Genomic DNA, 19,567 nt, shown 5'->3' on the forward strand with positions numbered 1-19,567 from the left:
CTTTGGCCACGCCCCCATCTCAGAAATCGGCTGCATTGAGAGGGCTTTCAGACTGAATAATGGAGTGAAACGAAATGAAAATTCTGGCTGAGTGTCAGGCTAGGGCTGAAGTGGTTAATGTTTTCAAATAATTGTAGTGGAGTAAAAGTACAATATTTGACTTTGAGATGTAGTGGAGTAAAAGTAAATGTACTGAAAATTGGAAATACTCCAGTAAAGTAAAAATACCTCAAAACTGTACTTAACAGTTACTTACAGTACTTGAGTAAATGTATTTAGTTACTTTACACCACCACATGTACGTAGCGTGTACACAAACACACACACGCAGTCATTTATACAGTAGGGCAGTGGTTCTCAAACATTTTCATGTCAAGGTCCTTCAAATTCCTATGTTTTTGTCTGCTGACCGCCATCTGAAAAGATTTTGTACCAGGGGTCCCCCATAACATTTCTGTCAACATCTGTCGACACATTTCATAAATAGCTGATATACAAGCTCACAATGCGTCGCACCGCAAGCTTGTAAATAAAGTGTTTAAACTGTTATTTTACTGGGGACCCCCTAGAATCCCCCCAAGGACCTCTGGGGTCCCCAGACCCCGCTTTTAGAACCAGTGGCGTAGAGCACTTGCAAAGATGCACACACACACACACACACACACACACACACACACACACACACACACCCTTGCTCACATACTCACTCTGGATTTTGTGTTTTTCTCAGGTACAACATCAAATCTAAAGACACGTTCTTTGACAATGCCACACGGGGTCGCATAGTAAGTGTTATATCATTTAAATGTAATCGATTTGTCTTCACTTGGAACCTGTTTCTCTTATGTCAGATATGCCTGGTTTCTTTACATTGTATTCTCTGTTTGACTATTGATTGACTCTCCTAGGTCTATGAGATCCTGAGACGTACAGTGTGTGTACGAACCTGCCAATCCATGGGTCAGTCTACCATATAAACATTGGTGTTTATATGTGTGTTTGTGCTTGTGCTTGTGCTTTTGTGTGTGTGTGTGTGTGTGTGTGTGTGTGTGTGTGCGTGTGCGTGTGCGTGTGCGTGTGCGTGTGCGTGTGCGTGTGCGTGTGTGTGTGTGTGTGTGTGTGTGTGCGCACAGTTCATACATTTATACAGCTACTGTTTATTGTTTATTACGGATCCCCATTAGTCCTCAGTGTGAAGTGAAGGCTACTCTTCCTGGGGTCTAAACTTCACAATCAAGTAAACATCACACCTGTAAACTGGCATAAATGAGTAGTTTGACCATTTCCTGGCCAGATGTGACCTGTTCAGTTCCTAGTGAAAGAAAATTGTTTGTCTGGGATTTCAGTAAGTAAGGTAGTGTGTTTTCCATGTTCCACTGCTGATCTTATCCCATGAAGGCAAGAGACAAAATAGGGGTACAGCCTTAATAGGGGCAAGCAAAACCTGACTAATGCAGACGTTATTTTTTTTACATATCTTTTCATTTATTTGTGCATGTAAAGGCTTTGTCAGATTTATTTCAGGTTTATTCATGTGCGCCTCAGTATGTATCCGTTTAGCAGATGCTCTTATCAAGAGCGACTTACATAATGCAAAATCAGTGTAAATGGTATGAACACCTAGTCAACCAATGACAAGCGGTAAGCAGTCAGGTAAATAGAATGCAAAGAAAACTATTAAGAACTACTTGAAGAGTACAAAGTAACTATAGGATGGTAGGTTAACTTCACACATAGCATGTGTCTGAATATAATTAATACTTTGCATCTGTGGACAAGCAAGCTGTACTGTACTTAGAATGGAATAGAATACTTTATTGGCAGTTTAAAGGGGGTCAATCAGGGGGTCTCGACTGACTAGTTGATTCGTCGACTTTCAGGGGACAGCACGCAACAAACAACCATGAAACAAAGAAGAGATACTCTCTCCTCCATTCTTAGCCATCCCAGGCTACTGAAGTGGGCGGAGGTAAGATGAGATCTGGGTCTGGATCTGGATAACATACTGTAACTCACATCTATTTAAATAGGCAACAAGTAGCGATACAAGGAATGAGGAACGCTAGTGGGTGAGGTGGAGTTTGAAGAAGTTTCCCCCCTGTGGTGGTGGGGGGGGGGGGTTATTCCACAGCTTCGGAGCCAGCAGGGAGAAGAATCTAGGTCACTTGGAGTGGTATCATAGGGATGGGACAGCTGATTGAAGTACAGTATGCGGGAAGGGTTGTAGGGCTGGATCATGTCCTGGAGGTATAGGGGGTCAGGTGTTTTAAATTGGATGCGGGCAGCAGCCGGAAGCCTGTGAGGGTCGCATAAGTGGGGATACATGAACATGTTTTGGAGGTAGAAGACCAGGCATGCCACAGCATTCTGGATCAGTTGTAGGGGTTTGAGAGGGCATGCAGGCAAACCAGCAAGGAGGGAGTCGCAATAGTCACGCCTGGGGGTGAGGGCAGACTCCTTGGTGAGGAAAGATTCTGTGGATGATCAAGTGTAATCCTACAGGACCAAGGGATCGCTGTAATGTGTGCCTTGAAGGACAGCTGACTATCCTACACTTCCAGGTTCTTGGAAGTTTGACTACAGTATATCAAATGCAGAGGTCAAGGGGATTATGACTAATGAGTGGAAGGCAGCCCGGGCAGCGTGGAGTGCCTGTTACTCAGAGGAGTTCTGTTTCACTAGAATGGGCATGTTTGACTCCTGACTGGTTGGTATTCAAAAGGTTATTCTGTGAGAGATGGAGTGCTGGTTTGAAACAACTGGTTCAGTGGTTTTGGAAAGAAAGACAAGGAGTGATAAAGGCAGGAGTTCTTGAGGAGTAATTCTGGCTGACTTTTAACTATTATTATTATTCATTACATCTTTATTGTCAGTCCAATTGAGATTAGAAGATCTCTTTGTTGTGGGAGCTTGGCCAAGATAGCTGCAATTACAGTACTCTACAACATAAAAGCAAACATTAAAAGCACATAATAACATTATAGCTGAGCTTAACTTTGATAACGTACCCGTTATCAGAGTACTTACTGTAGGGCAGTACCCATTATCATTATCAACGTGGAGGCCAGTCTATGACATCGGTATGTCATATTGAGGGATCACATCAGGGATCTCTATATGGGCAAAAAGAGACAGACGGTTCTCAAGATATGTGGGGGACACACGGAAAGACACAAACACACAAACACACTCACTCACTCACCCTCCCACCCACTCACTCACTCACTCACTCACTCACTCACTCACTCACTCACTCCATTGGAGTTCCAATGGAGTTCACTAAAAACTCCATTGTTTTGTAGTATTTTGTGAGAAGAGAGAGGACAGAGGTAGAATGAGTATATACAGATAGTGTACAGTATGTGATAGCAGGTATATACATGATGTTTAGAACTTTAGCATCATCTGCAGCCAGGTGTGTTATTTTAGAAACATTAGCTACATACTGTACAGTATGCAGGTATGTACGTCTGCGAGAGGATACGGACGAGAGGACAGGTGCAGCTGGTCCGTCTGGTGGATGACACATGTTTCAGGACCTCATCTGACAATAGAGGAGAGAGGGATGATAGGCATGACATGTTGGGGTTAACATTAGTCGAGTTAGTTGAATGATTATGTTGAATCGGGGAGAAATAGCTTCTATGGTACTAATGAACAGTATAATTGAAGATCTCTAGCTTTTAATCCAGTTAGTTTATTCAACAAATTATTCTGTTTATTTGTTTGGTTTGTTATTATTTTTTGTGGATGTGTGTGTGTGTGTGTGTGTGTGTGTGTGTGTGTGTGTGTGTGTGTAGGGGGGGTTGTTGTTTCTTCTGGATGTATGACTTTATTAAAAGGGAGAGCAGACTGGCTTTAATTCCATGTCTACTTTCTACCATATGTGCTTGGCTGCAGCCACACAACAGAAGGCTCCAGCCTGCAGCTACTGGTAGAGAGGAAGGAGAGAGGAAGGAGACATTTGGATCTTTAACCTCTATTAGACCTCTTCCTCACTTTTTAGATTATCCACTCCTCTCTGTTTCTTTGGATTTATCTTGTTTCTACCTATGCTCTCGCTCTCGCTCTCTCTCTCTCTCTCTCTCTCTCTCTCTCTCTCTCTCTCTCTCTCTCTCTCTCTCTCTCTCTCTCTCTCTACAAGTGGGTCATACTTCCTGGGTCATATTGAGATTGAAGCAGGCCCTTCTGGGAGTTGAAGTTCTTTGTAGCTTGTATTACATGTGCATTCATACATGCATGTCCCCTGTCCCCTTTGAGGTTCTGGTAATTAATTGGTTAATTACTTTGATTAAAGCTTTATTCCAGGTCCACAGTATGTGTCAGTGTCCATGATAACACTGGGAGGTCATTCCCAGTACAATCATCACAAATGCTAGAAATAGCACCCAGTCCCCATCTGTTTGACATCGCAACCATGGCATTGGGGTAGGGTGGAGGGCCCCGTCATTGCACATCATGTCATTGTAAAAATAATGCCTGATCTAGAATCAGTTCGATTGACCACCTGATTTTCCCACCTCAAACTTCCTGAGACTTGCACATCTCACATTGTTCGTATGCTCAGCCAATAAGCTCACAATGTGTCGCATCACAATGCATTGTGAGCTTGTAAATTGGCTATTTTTGGCACGTTACTCCGTCATGTGATATAGTATAAAAAAAGAGTCCCCTTTTAAATGTTTTTTGAGAATTTGTCCCTGTCACAGTTATTGCATTTGACATCACAACTCCTCTCTCTCTCCCTCTTTCTTCCAGGCATCACCACATTGATGGCTAAAGGCGTGTATGACTCCGCCTTCCCAGTTCATGATGTGAGTATGTCAAAGCAGAGTGTCTAAACTGTTGTCAGCAATGTGTGGCAGGGTGTTGTCACTGCTCTGTCAGTGTGTGTAGTTGTGGTTCTGTGCGTCTTTGAATGAAATAACTGGAAAACGGAATGCGTGGACGATGGTTACAATTTGGGTCAAGTTGACAGTCGACAGTAGCTGGGCAGATTTTCATGGAACGTCTGGCTGCCCAGAAGAGGGGATTAAACTTTGGTCTCAAAGGTCAAGATTAAAGTTCTACAATCAAAGTCAGAATCATAGAACAACAAATGTTGGTGTGGGTAGGTGCGCGCACGTGTGTGTGTGTGTGTGTGTGTGTGTGTGTGTGTGTGTGTGTGTGTGTGTGTGTGTGTGTGTGTGTGTGTGTGTGTGTGTGTGTCTCCGGTGTAATGCAACCCATGTCTTTCACCTTTTCTCTCTCTCTGCAGGGTGACTACAAGGTCACGGGTAACTCTGAAGAGAGGAATGACAGACAGGTAGCTCAACCTTCCCCTTGACACTCAATCTCTCACACTCCTTTTCTCCACCTTCCTCTCTTGGGCCTCTTGTTTTCACCGTTCTACCTACCTCTTCTCCACCCATCAACACTAAAGGAAAGCTGACAAAAATCTCTATGTGTCTTTTCCTCACTGTCGGGTGGAAACCTTGTATGTCCATAACAATTACTTTTCAGGAAATAGAGAAAAAGAAACTGGATTCCATTGGGTCCATTATAGTTATTATTCAGTATAAGATAGGGAATCAATTTATGCAAAAAAAGGAATATGTAAATACACGTTTTCAGCCCGACAGCAACATTTTACTCTCTTTGTTTCTGAACTTTTCTTTTCTTCTGCGTTCTCCATCCCCTGCTTTGTTTCTTGACTCTTCCTCACTCCCTCCAGCCATCCACCAAATTAGTAAATTTACAAGCTTACAATTTACAAAGACGCCTTATAATTGGGCACATAGATATTTTATTTGAGGTTTGTATAATCCAGGCATAAGTCATGCCTCTGAGCAGATGTGAGAAAGAGCGGGCCTGCGTACAAATTCACAGATTTTTTTTTAATGAATCAGACACCTACGAATTTTCGTAAATTACGGTACGTTCAAAATATGGGCATAAAAAGATTAGTGAATCGGGCCCAATTGTGTATCCAACTTTTTCCTTGTCTCCAATTCCATCCATGTGATGTAACACACTGACCGTGTGACATCGTATGTCTCTCTCCTGTCAGCTCCTGCATGAAGAGTGGGCCAGATATGGAGCCTTTTACAAATACCAGCCTGTTGATCTTATCAGGTACAGTACTTTCACCACAGTACACACATTGGACCAGGAGGAGCATGAACCCTAGCATCCCTATTCATAATAGGTGAACATCCTTAATTAACACATAAGCTGCCATGGACGCAGATCTGCTTCCTATTAGATAAAACCGTGGGCTGCCAGAATAATCTAGGACACAGATCTGTGTCCTAATGTTTAATTTGGTTAGACGATCACGCTGTTTTATTTACATTCCGAGATCAGTTTCGTTTTCCACTCACCTCCGCTTCACCCGGAAGCAATTTCAGCGATTTCCGTTTTCCGGTTTTAGCTTGAAAAATGCGCTCTTTAGGCCAAAACACGTTTTTTTCACACGGTATAAAAAACGAACGGAGAGCTCCACTTCTATTTTCTTTAGTCTGGGTGACTAACAGTCATCGTCGTCATGTATCACAACGGTCTGAAGCCCGATCGGTGATTGTCGAAAACGTCACATCCGGTTATGACATATGGACTGTTTGAGCCTGTTTGGGGGGGGGGGGGGGGGTCGAGCCAGTCAGCGAGTGATCCGAGGTGTCAATTTGCTCTGCTGGTCGATCTGTCGTATGTGTTTAAAACCGCAACAAGACAAACTTAAATGAATTTAAATAACAAAACAACAAAAAAACACCAAATCGCTGGAAAGGGGGTGAGTACATTATGAATAAACTCTGGCAGTCAATGTGTTAAAATTGGCTTCTGGGCCGCCAGCAGACCACGTCACTATGACTCAGACATAACCATAAACAAACCCAATATGCCCATATACAGTATAGGTATGTCACTGTCACACTTTGTCCCAGTGTGGGTAGGATATGGCAGAATCACTGGAAGCAAACGCAGTCCTTAGATGCAAACAAGTGTTCTTTTATTCACCTTCTTTAGAAAAGAAGTCCCAGGGAAAACAAAAAAAACATAACAAACACAATACTGGCCAGATTGGCTCTAGGTCTGCTCCCTACTGCAGCCCTTCACTGAGTGCCTGGGCAGTGATAGGCACCCTTCTTTTAAAGGCTAAGCCCCTCCCACTGGACCATACCAATCCTAAATTGATTCAATCAATTTACACAAAACCAGTTATTTTATCCATGTCCAAAGACATTATACTTCACAATTAACACATTTAAAGTGTCCTCACATTAGCACATTTCCCACAATACTAATAATCCATAATAACAATTAGAATACCACATTTTACTCAAACCCACAGTTGGTATGGTACAGCAGGTATGGACTGAGCATGCTCACTACAAACAGACAGGCACTATAAAAGGCTGCCTGCAGCTACACTCGGGTCCTTCGTCACTGCCCAGAACCAGGAAGCACTGTGGTAAGAGAAAGAAAAAAACAGTCAAACATTTGCCAAAAGAACATTCCCTGTAACTTAAAAATAAAGAACAATTTTACCCTTTAACCCTGTGTTGTGTGAAATCATTTAAGTCATAAGTGAAAAAATACAATAATACAGGAAACATACTAAAAGCTGTTAAATGGAGTTTAGTGTGTGCACCCACCAAACTATCCTGTATGCTACCTGGCTATTGTGTATATGGTGTATTGTGTAGTGTTGATGTGGTTATGAAGTGTCAGTGGCAGGGTGAACTGCCACAGTCACTATGACTCTGACATAACATAAACCAACCCGATACACCCATAAATAGTCATGTCACTATGAACAGACATAACCATAAACAAACCCGATATGCCCATATATATCCATACTGTATATGGAGATCCGGTTGTCCAGAGTCCAGTTCCGACAAAGCCCCCAGACATATTGGTCTGGTCGGCGGTGCGACGTAGGTATGAGGACCACGTAGCTGCCCAAACTCTAGATGGAACGCCTAGTTTGGTGAAAAAGGGAAACATTTGGCAAACATTCTGTGAAAATAGTATCGGGCAGGTCTGTCTTTGTCGCTCTTATGGAGAACCCTCATCATAGTACTGATGATGTGGTAATGGGTAACTGGGTACAACGGGTGCATTTCTCCTTTCCGACACGTCGCCTTTCCGACGTTGACTAACCCTATACCTAACCCTAACCCTAACCTTAACCGCACGCGGAAGCCACTTGTCGGAGTGGTGAGATGTCGGAATGGAAGGAGCACCCCGGGTACAACGGGTACAACGAGTATTGCAAAATCAACTTACTACTGTTAGATTCTAATTGAACTCTAATGAGTTATATTATATTGACCAATTGCTGAGAGGGGAGGTTGGAGAACAAGAGGGACAAAAGACAAAATTATTCTTGGAGTGAGAACACACAACCACCACCAACCACGTACCTTTACTTGTTCTCATTGTGACGTTTTGCTTAAAAATGTCTTCCTCTCAACTTTTCTCAAGTTTACAGCTGTAGAAGAGTGGGTATTTTCTGTACTAGCCCCCAATGATTTGCAATTACAACATATAATCATAAAAATAGCTGCTAACATGCTAATATAAATTAATTAATCAATGGAAATTAGTAAGAATATCAGTCTCTCATACAAGAGACATGAGACAAACATTTAAGTGTACAGTATAAGTGATAGTTCTAGTGCAGCACTATCACTCACTGTATACTGAGTATACTATGGCCTTTAGCACACAGCGTGAGTTGTACTGAGTATACTATGGCCTTTAGCACACAGCCTGAGATGCCACCATCTGTTCTCTGTGTTGCCCTGTACACTAAACCTGTGTCACATCTTCTTCCTAATCCCTGAACTCTGATCTTTCCAGGAAGTACTTCGGGGAGAAGATAGGCCTGTACTTTGCCTGGCTCGGGGTTTACACTCAGCTGCTGGTACCAGCTTCTATAGTGGGAATCATTGTCTTCGGCTATGGAGTGGCCACAGTGGATACTAATGTACCAAGGTGCACGCACGCACGCACGCACGCACGCACACTCTCTCTCTCTCTCTCTCTCTCTCTCTCTCTCTCTCTCTCACACAAACAAACACACATTTTAATTCTTTATTTGAATCCACAAATTAATATTAATTTTCAGGGAAACAAAATGTAACGGGGCAGTTCATGGGCACCTAAGGGTACCTAGGTTCAAGGTTCAACGTTGTACTTTATTGTTACATCTTGTTTACAGGTACATAAGAGTAAAACTTATTTTTGTTTGGCTTCCTTCAGACAATGCAACAGTATAGATAACAACAACAACAACAATAATAATGATAAAAACAGTACAAATATTCAAAGAAGAAATAAAAACATAGAAAACATATAGCACACAGACAAACTGCCCATAACAGCTGAAACAGAGCAATATTTTGCAAGTTGTTTGGATTTGCTCTTTGTCATGCCAGCGATTTTCAGGCCACTCGTGGTCAGTTTAATATACATGGCCCAGGCTTCCAAATGGGAGTATGCAGAGTCTACATCTGTACCCAAAGTGTGTTATGAATCTAATTAATGGTTGGTACTTTATCTTGTAAAGCCTGGCCCATGTATAAATCAAAAACACAGCCTACTTCTAGAATCAGGACCTCGTTGTGACCTTCCGGCTGTACCTGGCTTTATTCTGGGTTGTGTGGGAGGGACACAGAAGGCAGGACTGGCAGTGCTTTGTGTATACATCTGTGTGTGTGTGTGTGTGTGTGTGTGTGTGTGTGTGTGTGTGTGTGTGTGTGTGTGTGTGTGTGTGTGTGTGTGTGTGTGTGTGTGTGTGTGTGTGTGTGTGTGTGGGTACGCGCGCACATTTGTATTTATTCACTTATTTCCTATGTGTATGAACACATGCATGTTCTTAATAACAACCAAGAGGTTTATCTTTTTTTGTGTATGTGTGTGTCCAGCCTGGAGATGTGTGACGACCATCAGAACTTCACCATGTGTCCTCTGTGTGATGGAGCGTGTGATTTCTGGCACCTCAGCACAGCATGTGGCACGGCACGGGCATCACACCTCTTCGACAACCCCGCTACTGTCTTCTTTGCCATCTTCATGTCCCTGTGGGGTAAGGACAAGTGTGTGTGTGTGTGTGTGTGAGTTTGTGAATATCATTGGCAATGCCTCACACGTGTTTGCCAAGCACACATGGTCTATCTTAGGGGTGAACGTTATGGCAAAAATCATCCATCCATTATTTATAAGATATGAAGATTCATTATATTTATATATTGTTATTAATATGATTATTGTACAACCATATATTATTATTATTATTATTATTATATATATATTATTAACAATATATGTTCACAGACAGACAGACAGACAGACAGACAGATGACAGACACAGACATACTGTACATACATACACATATACATACCTATAGATAGATATCTGTATTAGATACGTACATACATACATACATGTACATACATAAATACATAGCTTACATACTTATATACATACATAACAGTCCGGGCGCGTCACAGGTTCGAATCCCGATCCCGACGACCTTTGCTGCGTGTCACTCCCCGTCTCTATCTCCCCATTTTCGACTGTATACTATATACTGCTGATCATCTGTTTTCAGCAGTCTCATGAAACCCTCACTTTCAACGGTTTTACCATACAAACACAGCAGTTTCCAGCACTTACATGTTTTCTAAAATGCTGTTTAGACTGTGTCAAGTCTAGTCGAACCGAACGTCGAGTGACGTTTGAACATTGTCGTAGCAAACTTTGCAAATAAACTTGGTTCCAAAGACGATGTCGAATTATTTAGGGACCAAATTATCTGTGTTTCTCTCTCTCTGTCTGTCCATTCATTGCTGCTGCGCTAACAGTGCCAACAGCATGACATAATACATTGTGGTCTTATATTATTACATGACAGAATGCATCGTGGTCTTATATCATTACATGACAGAATGCATCGTGGTCTTATATTATTACATGACAGAATGCATTGTGGACTTATATAATTACATACAGTATGACAGAATGCATTGTGGTCTTATATTATTACATGACAGAATGCATTGTGGTCTTATATAATTACATGACAGAATGCATTGTGGTCTTATATTATTACATACAGTATGACAGAATGTAGTAAAGAAAACGAAACAAAATCACATCCAGATAAAAAGCACTGAACTGTTGCAAAAGAGATGGACGGTGGAGAGACGAAACACTGCTTAACATTTTAGAAGGGGGCTTGACTGTGTGTGTGTGTGTGTGTGTGTGTGTGTGTGTGTGTGTGTGTGTGTGTGTGTGTGTGTGTGTGTGTGTGTGTGTGTGTGTGTGTGTGTGTGTGTGTGTGTGTGTGTGTGTGTGTGTGTGTGTGTGTGTGTGCGTGCGTGCGTGCGTGCGTGCGTGCGTGCGTGCGTGCGTGCGTGCGCGCGCGTGTGTGTTTTTGTGTGTGTGTGTTTTTGTGTGTGCGTTTGTTTGTGTGCGCGTGCGCGTGTGCACGCATACACAGGTGGGCTGAGTGTGCACTTGGTTATAAATATCTAATGACCCCCTTCAACTCCAGTGGAGGTCCCACTGAGAGTAATAATACATAGAGAGGGCCCCCTCTATGCCCCACGCGCACGCACGTACAGTACGCGTACAGTACGCACACACACACACACACACACACACACACACACACACACACACACACACACACACATGTATGCAAACTCTGCATATACGATGTTATTGATGTTTTGTTGAACCTAGCAGGACGTGTACGTGCATGCATGTGTGTTGTATGCGCGCGCGTGTGTGTGTGTGTGTGTGTGTGTGTATGTGTGTGTGTGTGTGTGTGTGTGTGTGTGTGTGTGTGTGTGAGAGAGCATTGTTGTCATGCCATCGTAGACCTGGTGAAACAATGTGCTCCAGTGAAACCGTAGTAGACTGCAGTTGTACTGGGCAGCTCCCCAGGTGCACTGCTAAACTATCAGTGGTCATTTAACTCTGAGAGTGGACAGATGGACCCGTAAGGATCTAGTGGTAATTTTTGTATTTAAAATTTCCACTCAGACTTTTGCAGTGTGTGTGAATACATGAATATAAAACAGGTTGGTGTTGAGAGAGGGTGTGCATGTTTAGCATACCCGCTGGCACTCTTCTGATCACATGACCATGGGGAAAACTTAAAATTGTGTGTGTGTGTGTGTGTGTGTGTGTGTGTGTGTGTGTGTGTGTGTGGTTAGCGGCCATGTTCTTGGAGCACTGGAAGCGTCGACAGATCAGTCTGAGCCACAGTTGGGATCTGACGGGCATTGAGGACGATGAGGTACGAACGCGCACACGCACGCACGCACGTACGCACGCACGCACGCACGCACGCACGCACGCACGCACGCATGCGCACAGCCACGCACGCATGCACAGTGAACTGTAAGAGTGAGGTGAGAGGGGCGGTCAGCATTAAGTCTTAATGATTAGACTGAGGACTTTGGCAGGGACACTTGCTAATAGACAAGCTGTGAACACTTCAACCATGAACACGCACAAGCATGCAATAGGGGTGTGCCGATATATCGTCCCGCGATATATCGCGATACGTTTTCGCGACGATATGTATCGTTTTGGAAAAAAAAATATCGTTTTTGAAATTTTTTTTTTTTTTTTTTTTTTTTTTTTTTTTTTTTTACAATCATAATAATCAGGCATGCAAACGGCCCCGAAGTGAAAAGAGTGACAACATGTTTTTTTTTCGGGTCAGGTGTCATACTATTTGGATTCAAAACGGCTATTGTAGCTGAAAAGCTACAAATTTGCATGTCTGAATAATGCAAAAACAGAAATATTTGTTTGCATTTTCTTTTTTTCTCCTGCATATATTTTCATAATAAAAAAAGTGCGTATCGTATCGTATCGAAATCGTATCGAAGTTGTGAGCCAAATATCGTATCGTATCGTTTCGTGAAATTAGTGTATCGGCACACCCCTAGCATGCAAACAGCTCAGTAATGATTTTGTAATAAAGTGTACTTAAAACTCCCTCTCTCTCTCTCTCTCTCTCTCTTTCAGGAGCACCCCAGGCCAAGATATGAAACCATCCTCCTTCAGAAGACACAGAAGAGGAAAAAAAGCAAAAAGAAGAAAAAGAATGAGGTGGGGATCAGGAGTGACACAGGTTCAAACGTACAGAATTGATCAGGAAGTGTATTCCTGGAGGCTTCAGGCTCCGCTTTCAATACACATTCATTTACCAATCCATCACCTACCAGTCACAGTGCTGGGATCAGGCAGAAGACCTGCCCACTGCTTGTGAGTCTTTAGCCTGATTTATACTTATTGTAGGCACGCATCGATGTTACACACCCAATATAGCGTGCAACACAGTTCACAACCAACTAAAACAGACATTATTCACTAGTTTTGGATGTTGACATCCTATCCTACTATTAAATGAACAAAACTATGAGTCCGTCCTCATCCTTTTTTCTCCTCAGTGGGTTGACCAGTCCAAAATTGCACATGGCCATTGGCATATGTAGAAAGTGAGGAAGCTGTGGGCGCTGGTGGCGTGTTCTCTCCTCCACGTCATCAGTGCCCATACCCTAGGTGGGGTTGGCGAAAGGGCCTCTCTGTGTGGAGTTTGCATGTTCTCCCCGTGTCTCCTAGGGTAGGTACCCTCACAAAAACATGCAGTAATCCTGGTCACTATACTGCCTCCCCCTGGCCAGCCGGGGCGCCTGATGGAGGGGAAAGGAACTGGTTGGAATAACGTGTTCCTTCTACGCGCTACGTCCAACCAGGGAAACTCTCCCCTGTCAGGTGACAAGAAGGTCAGTTGGCTCTCATACATTGAAGGAGGCATGAGCTCGGCCCTGGCCTCCCTAGGCTGGCAGAGGGAAGGTAGTGTCCACTGTCCAGGATTACATATTACATTACATACTACAGATGGTATCTGTAGTAGCAGTCGTGGTCCCGGCAGGCTATGGGATCTGTAGTTGTTGTCATGGCCTCATGGCCCAGACTGAGAAAATGGGAGCATAAAAGGTGTGTCAGGGTGAAAGTGTTTGTTGCCGTGGGTGATGCAGTGGTGGGTGAAGTCGAACCTCAGTCACAGACTGAAGTTTGACTGAGTCCAGCCCCACCGGACTTGGTTTCATTTTAGTAGTAGAAGGGAGGTCATTATTCTGGGACTTTGGAGGAGAAGGGGGGTGGGTTGGAGGGATACAGAATTGAGCAAGTGGATGAGTTTCACCTTCAGGCTGTGTCCCATCATTCTCTGGATTTCCCCGTTGGATGTGAATAATATTGTGACCATGGTTTATGGGACAGGAATCAGTCCTGGCTCTGATGGTAGTGTGCCACATGAAACATTACAACACATAATCTAATGATCTAGATAGAGGTGGAAATTAGGTCAATCACACACAAAGCGCCACTTTGGCCTATATTTGCCACCGCAACAGATGGGCCTATGCCATTGCCATAGCCAGTGTCTGAGACTAACCCATTACATGTGACAGGATTACTGCATAGTAGTGCAGTAATGTGATCACACAATGATACGGAAATCAAAACACTGCACTTTTGTGTAGCCTTATAGGCCATCTGGAGATCGGGGTTGATTGGAGCTATAGAGTGTATCAGTGTATCAGATCATCATAAAGAGAGATTAAAAGTGAGAAGTGCCCTTTTCAGCCATGGCTGTGTCCCATGACCTCACCTCTAGCGCGACCCTCAGGCCAAACCTGCACATGTAGATTGTAGAATGAACTGTAATGATTTTCCTGGTTGAAGACTCATATTTTGTGCATGCATGCGTATTATGTGTGTGCTTGCCAGTGTTGATTTTGTCGACGACTGTTCGTCGACTACCTTTTTTCACTGACGAAAACTAAATGAAAACGAAATAAAAACTAAGCTACGACGACTAAAACTAAGACTAAATATTATTGACAATTTCGTCAACAAATACAAACTAGACTAAAATGTTAGTGTGGGCCGAGTGGAGAAGAGATCCAGTAGAACTAAAAGACAAGTCATTTTATGTTTGGTTGCGCTCGGGTGTTGTGCTCTGAAAATAGCAGATCTACAAGCTCACAACGCGTCACGGCTATTTTCAGCATGCAACCAGGTGTAAAATCAGGCATTACGACTCCATCAAGGCCTGCCAAAATACCCTTTAGTCGACTAAATCAACTGTAGATTTAGTCGACTATAACTAGAAAAAAACTAAAACATTTCAGATGACTAAAATATGACTAAAACTAAATGGAATTTTATTCCAAAGACTATGACCGAAACGAAATAAAAATTTGCTGTCAAAATCAACACTGGTGCTTGCGTACACGTGCATGTGTTTTGTGTGCGTACGCCGTGCCGTAGCTTCATTTCCGCCATTCCACTCTCTTATTATGTATTCTATTGAATGAATATTTATTATTTATTCATATTTATTAATTTAATAGTTCATTTGATTGGTTCAGACATTGTTGCAATGCCATGTCCGACACTCCATTCCAGGACAGTTTTTTGCGTGATATCGTCGTCAGATCGCTCGCTCGCTGTCAGTGTGGATGAGATGTTAGGCTACAGCAACACTGATACTGCGTTTTGGACACCTCTCGTTTCCATGTGATATGTGTAGAGAGCTTTTTGTGCGTCTCCTGACATCATTATATCACGTTATTAATGCTGCTCGTGTGGATTTTAAGCTCATGTGCTTTGAGTGGATGCATCAGCAGCATGTGCCGTCGTTAGAAAAGCGCTCTGTGCGTTTTGGTTCATAAAGGTGATGATAGCTGATACGCTGATTGGTTTTACTAATGTAACGCCCAAAACACACCCATGACTAATTCAGGGCTTGTTACGCCAGGCACTGACACATTGTGGCCACATAATGCGCCCCTGTAGAATCTACAATGCGCCCCTGTAGAATCTACAGGCAGTCACCAGTCAGACACAAAGGCACGAAGGATGGAAAGTTGGAAGAAAGACAAGGACTCCCCTGGAAATCTAACTAATGTATTATGCTGATTAACACCCTTGCAAACGATCCAAGTGTCCTAGACTCTTCTCCCTCCTGGCTCCCAAGCTGTGGAATGACCTCCCTCAGTTACAACTGCACACTCACTCCCCATGTTCAGCTGCCTTCTGAAGACTCACCTCTTCTGACTACCTCATCCCCTAGGATTCCTCATTCCTTGTATCACTTCTTGTGGCCTATTTTTTTGGATAGATGCTAGTTCTATGCAGATATTTGTTAGTTACTTTTTGGTTTAGACAGATGCTTGATGTTTACCTGGTGTCATAGTTATTTTGAGGTAGTTAATTGGTTCTTTGCACTCTATTTACTTGACTATTTACTCCACGGCAATTTTACTATCTAAAGCGTAGATAGTAAAATTGCCGTGGACACATCCCCAAGGTGCAAGTAAAGACCATATGTCATGTTAAAATAGGGCCTTTATAGCTTCTGGGGGTCCCTGGAACAACTTATTTTGAGATTGGGGTCCGCGGCCAAATACATATAATTTTGGGGGTCCTTGACATGGAGAAGTTGGAGCACCACTGATATAGCAACATACTGTTAGGATTTAGAAAACATTTTTAGATATGTATTGCCACGGACATCCATCTCAAAATGTTTTGTTCCAGGCACCCCTCCCCACCAGAAGCAAAGATTAGAGTTACAAATGTTTTTAAAAATGTATGTATATTCAAAGATGTGCACACATTTTTAAGAATTTGGTACCGCGCTATGAGCTTTTAGATCTGCTATTTTTCAATAGCCAAAGAAATCGTGCCTGGATTGAATGGGTTAAATGAACATGTCGTTATGTGTGTGCTTTCAGAAGTTTGTGTGTGTGTGAGTGTGTGCGTGTGGGTCTGTCTGTGACCTGTACTCTGTGTTGCAGCCAGAGAAGCGCGAGGAGGACGGGACAGAGACGGGGAAGGACAGATGGAGACAGAAGCTGCTGTCTACCATGGCTGCAGTTCCACCGGTAATTCCTCTCCTCTCCTCTCCTCTCCTCTCCTCTCCTCTCCTCTCCTCTCCTCTCCTCTCCTCTCCTCTCCTCTCCTCTTTCCACTGCAGACTGCTGCCTGTCTGTCCTTGTTTCTCTGTCCCATCCTACTGGCTGCTTCTCTTTCTTCTGGTCAGGTAATTGTTTATTCCAGGTAATGTTTAGACAAACTACACTGTGACCCCCCTTATGGGTTTGTATCTGAACCCATTTAGACCTGAGGCCGATTCTAAAAACGCCTTCTAAATCCTGGTATGGTTACAAATTGGGGTTCCCGCGCAAAACGTGTTACTAACAATTTTGAAGTTAAGCAATAGCAACATTAGAGAAATAAATGCAATACGGCATAACCCTTTGTACAGATAGATACCTTGTATATACACACACACACACACACACACACACACACACACACACACACACACACACACACACACACACACACACACACACACACACACACACACACACACAGTCACACACACACACACACACAGCAATCGGTTGGCGGCATACAACCGCTATATGGTATATATGTGCATATGTACTTATTGTACTTATATACTTATTTAGATGGCTGGTTGTATGATTTTAGAAGCTCGTATCCATAAGCTGGAAAGGCATACTCGGCCCCTGGCTGTCCATATGGCAGCTTGTGCATCACTGGCGTCTTGTGTGTCCCCTGTGGAATGTAGTGTAAAACACATTGTGGTACATGCCGCGTGCTTCTCTCAACAACACAGATCTGCATCTTACAGAGAGGAAGATCATAAGATGATACATTTTTTATTACAACTTACAATTTAGACATTTAGCAGAGCGACTTACAAAGTGCAAGATCAGAGTAAATGGCGTGAACTCTAGTCAGCAATTGACAGGGTAAATAGCCAAGTAAATAGAGTGCAAAGAAAACAAATACAGCAAAGTAACTAGGACACAACCAGGTACACATCAAGCATCTCTCTAAACCAGTGGTTTTCAACCCTTTTCATATCAGGGGTCCATTATTTATTCTGCATTTGAGCCACGCGGACCACCATTTGATGAGATTTAGCCTCTCAGACCCAATATTTTGTCATCGTTGGATACGATTTTGTCGTCCATCATTTGTCCATCATTTGGCTGGGGACCACCTGGAACCCCCTCAAGGACCACTGGTGGTCCCTGGACCACTGGTTGAGAACCACTGGTCTAAACAACATGTTATCTAAATAACATGCATAGCATATGTGAACTAGAAAAAGTGCTCCTCGGGGCACAGGTCTCCGCCAGGTCAGGTAGGTTATTGTGGCCTTCTGGTGGCGCTATAATAGGCCAATGTGAAAAGGGTGCCATTTCTTCTTAGGCCTTGCACGGCAATCGTACACTGCATACATGATTTGAGGCATTTTGTTCAAAAAATTTGTTTTGCTAAATTAGACCTGCTGGTGGCGCTATAACGGCCAATGTTAAAAGCGTGGCATTTTCTCCTCAACATGGTGTGAATGTGTGTGCAAAGTTTGACCGCAATCGGACGCTGCGTTCATGATTTGCGGCAATTTGTTCAAAACAAGCCACTACTGCAAACTTTAGATGTCAAATCAGGATGTAATAAGAAAAATCAAACACATCCGTCTTGATCACATGACTATAGAAATCATCTGTACCGATTTGCGTGAAATTTGGATAAAATCGGAAGGAGTAATATAAAAAAAGATGTTTTACATTTGTCGGGCCTCCTGGTGGCGCTATAAAAGGCAGATGTGAAAAATGCAGGGCAAAGGTTTTTCCTTGACCTCTAGGGAGTGCGCTTACAAAGTTTTACACAGATCGGTGCAGTTATAGTAAAAACACGAATCGGCTTGTTATAGTGCCACCATGAGGCTGATTTGATTTTTTTCAAGTGGCAATTCGTCCTCGGCATAGTGGAAATATGCGTGCAAATTTCAAGGAAATTGCAAGTACAAGTAACTAACAAATGTCTGCATAGAACTAGCATCTATACAAAAAAAGTAGGCCACAAGAAGTGATACAATTAAGGAATGAGAAATCCTAGGGGATGAGGTAGAGTCTTCAGAAGGCGGCAGAAAATGGCGAGTGAGTGTGCAGTCGTGACTGAGGGAGGTCATTCCACGGCTTGGGAGCCAGGAGGGAGAATAGTCTAGGACAGTGGTTTTCAACGTTTTTCATGCCAAGGACCCCTAAAATGATATACATTTGGCCGCGGACCCCCATCGGAAAATGTTTTGTGCCGGGAAAAATATATACATTCAAAGGGGAGTCCTTCCTTCCAACTGTCCATCCTTCGTGCCTTTGTGTCTGACTGGTGACATCGTTAAGGCAGTGGTTCTCAAAGTGGGGTCCCCCAGGGGTCCTTGAGGCGGTTCCAGGGGCTCCCCAGCAAAATAGCTTAAAAATCTGTTTAACCACTACCCTATTTTATATTTCAGCTATTCAAAAATAGCATTTACAAGCTCACAATGTGATGCGCTGGATGTATTGTGAGCTTGTAGATCGGCATTTTTTTTTTAAATGTCAGAAAAAGTTGTGATCAATTCTGAATATTTAGATTTGTTTAACACCGAGATCTGTTCTTATG

General features: G+C 43.0%; 1 protein-coding gene across 1 annotated transcript in view; it reads left to right on the forward strand.

Annotated features, from left to right (window-relative positions):
* Positions 1–19,567, forward strand: part of ano2b (anoctamin 2b) — an 84,127-nt gene that overhangs the window by 13,154 nt on the left and 51,406 nt on the right. Inside the window, exons 5-13 of the mRNA XM_084049853.1 lie at positions 731–785; positions 909–960; positions 4,759–4,814; positions 5,258–5,305; positions 6,050–6,114; positions 8,848–8,982; positions 9,915–10,075; positions 12,214–12,296; positions 13,037–13,120. Of these exons, the coding sequence (XP_083905979.1) occupies positions 731–785; positions 909–960; positions 4,759–4,814; positions 5,258–5,305; positions 6,050–6,114; positions 8,848–8,982; positions 9,915–10,075; positions 12,214–12,296; positions 13,037–13,120 (739 nt within the window). The remainder of the gene's footprint in view (positions 1–730; positions 786–908; positions 961–4,758; positions 4,815–5,257; positions 5,306–6,049; positions 6,115–8,847; positions 8,983–9,914; positions 10,076–12,213; positions 12,297–13,036; positions 13,121–19,567) is intronic.

The sequence above is a fragment of the Gymnoscopelus microlampas genome (assembly GCF_963454915.1).
Source record: "Gymnoscopelus microlampas genome assembly, chromosome: 23".
Lineage (NCBI taxonomy): Eukaryota > Metazoa > Chordata > Actinopteri > Myctophiformes > Myctophidae > Gymnoscopelus > Gymnoscopelus microlampas.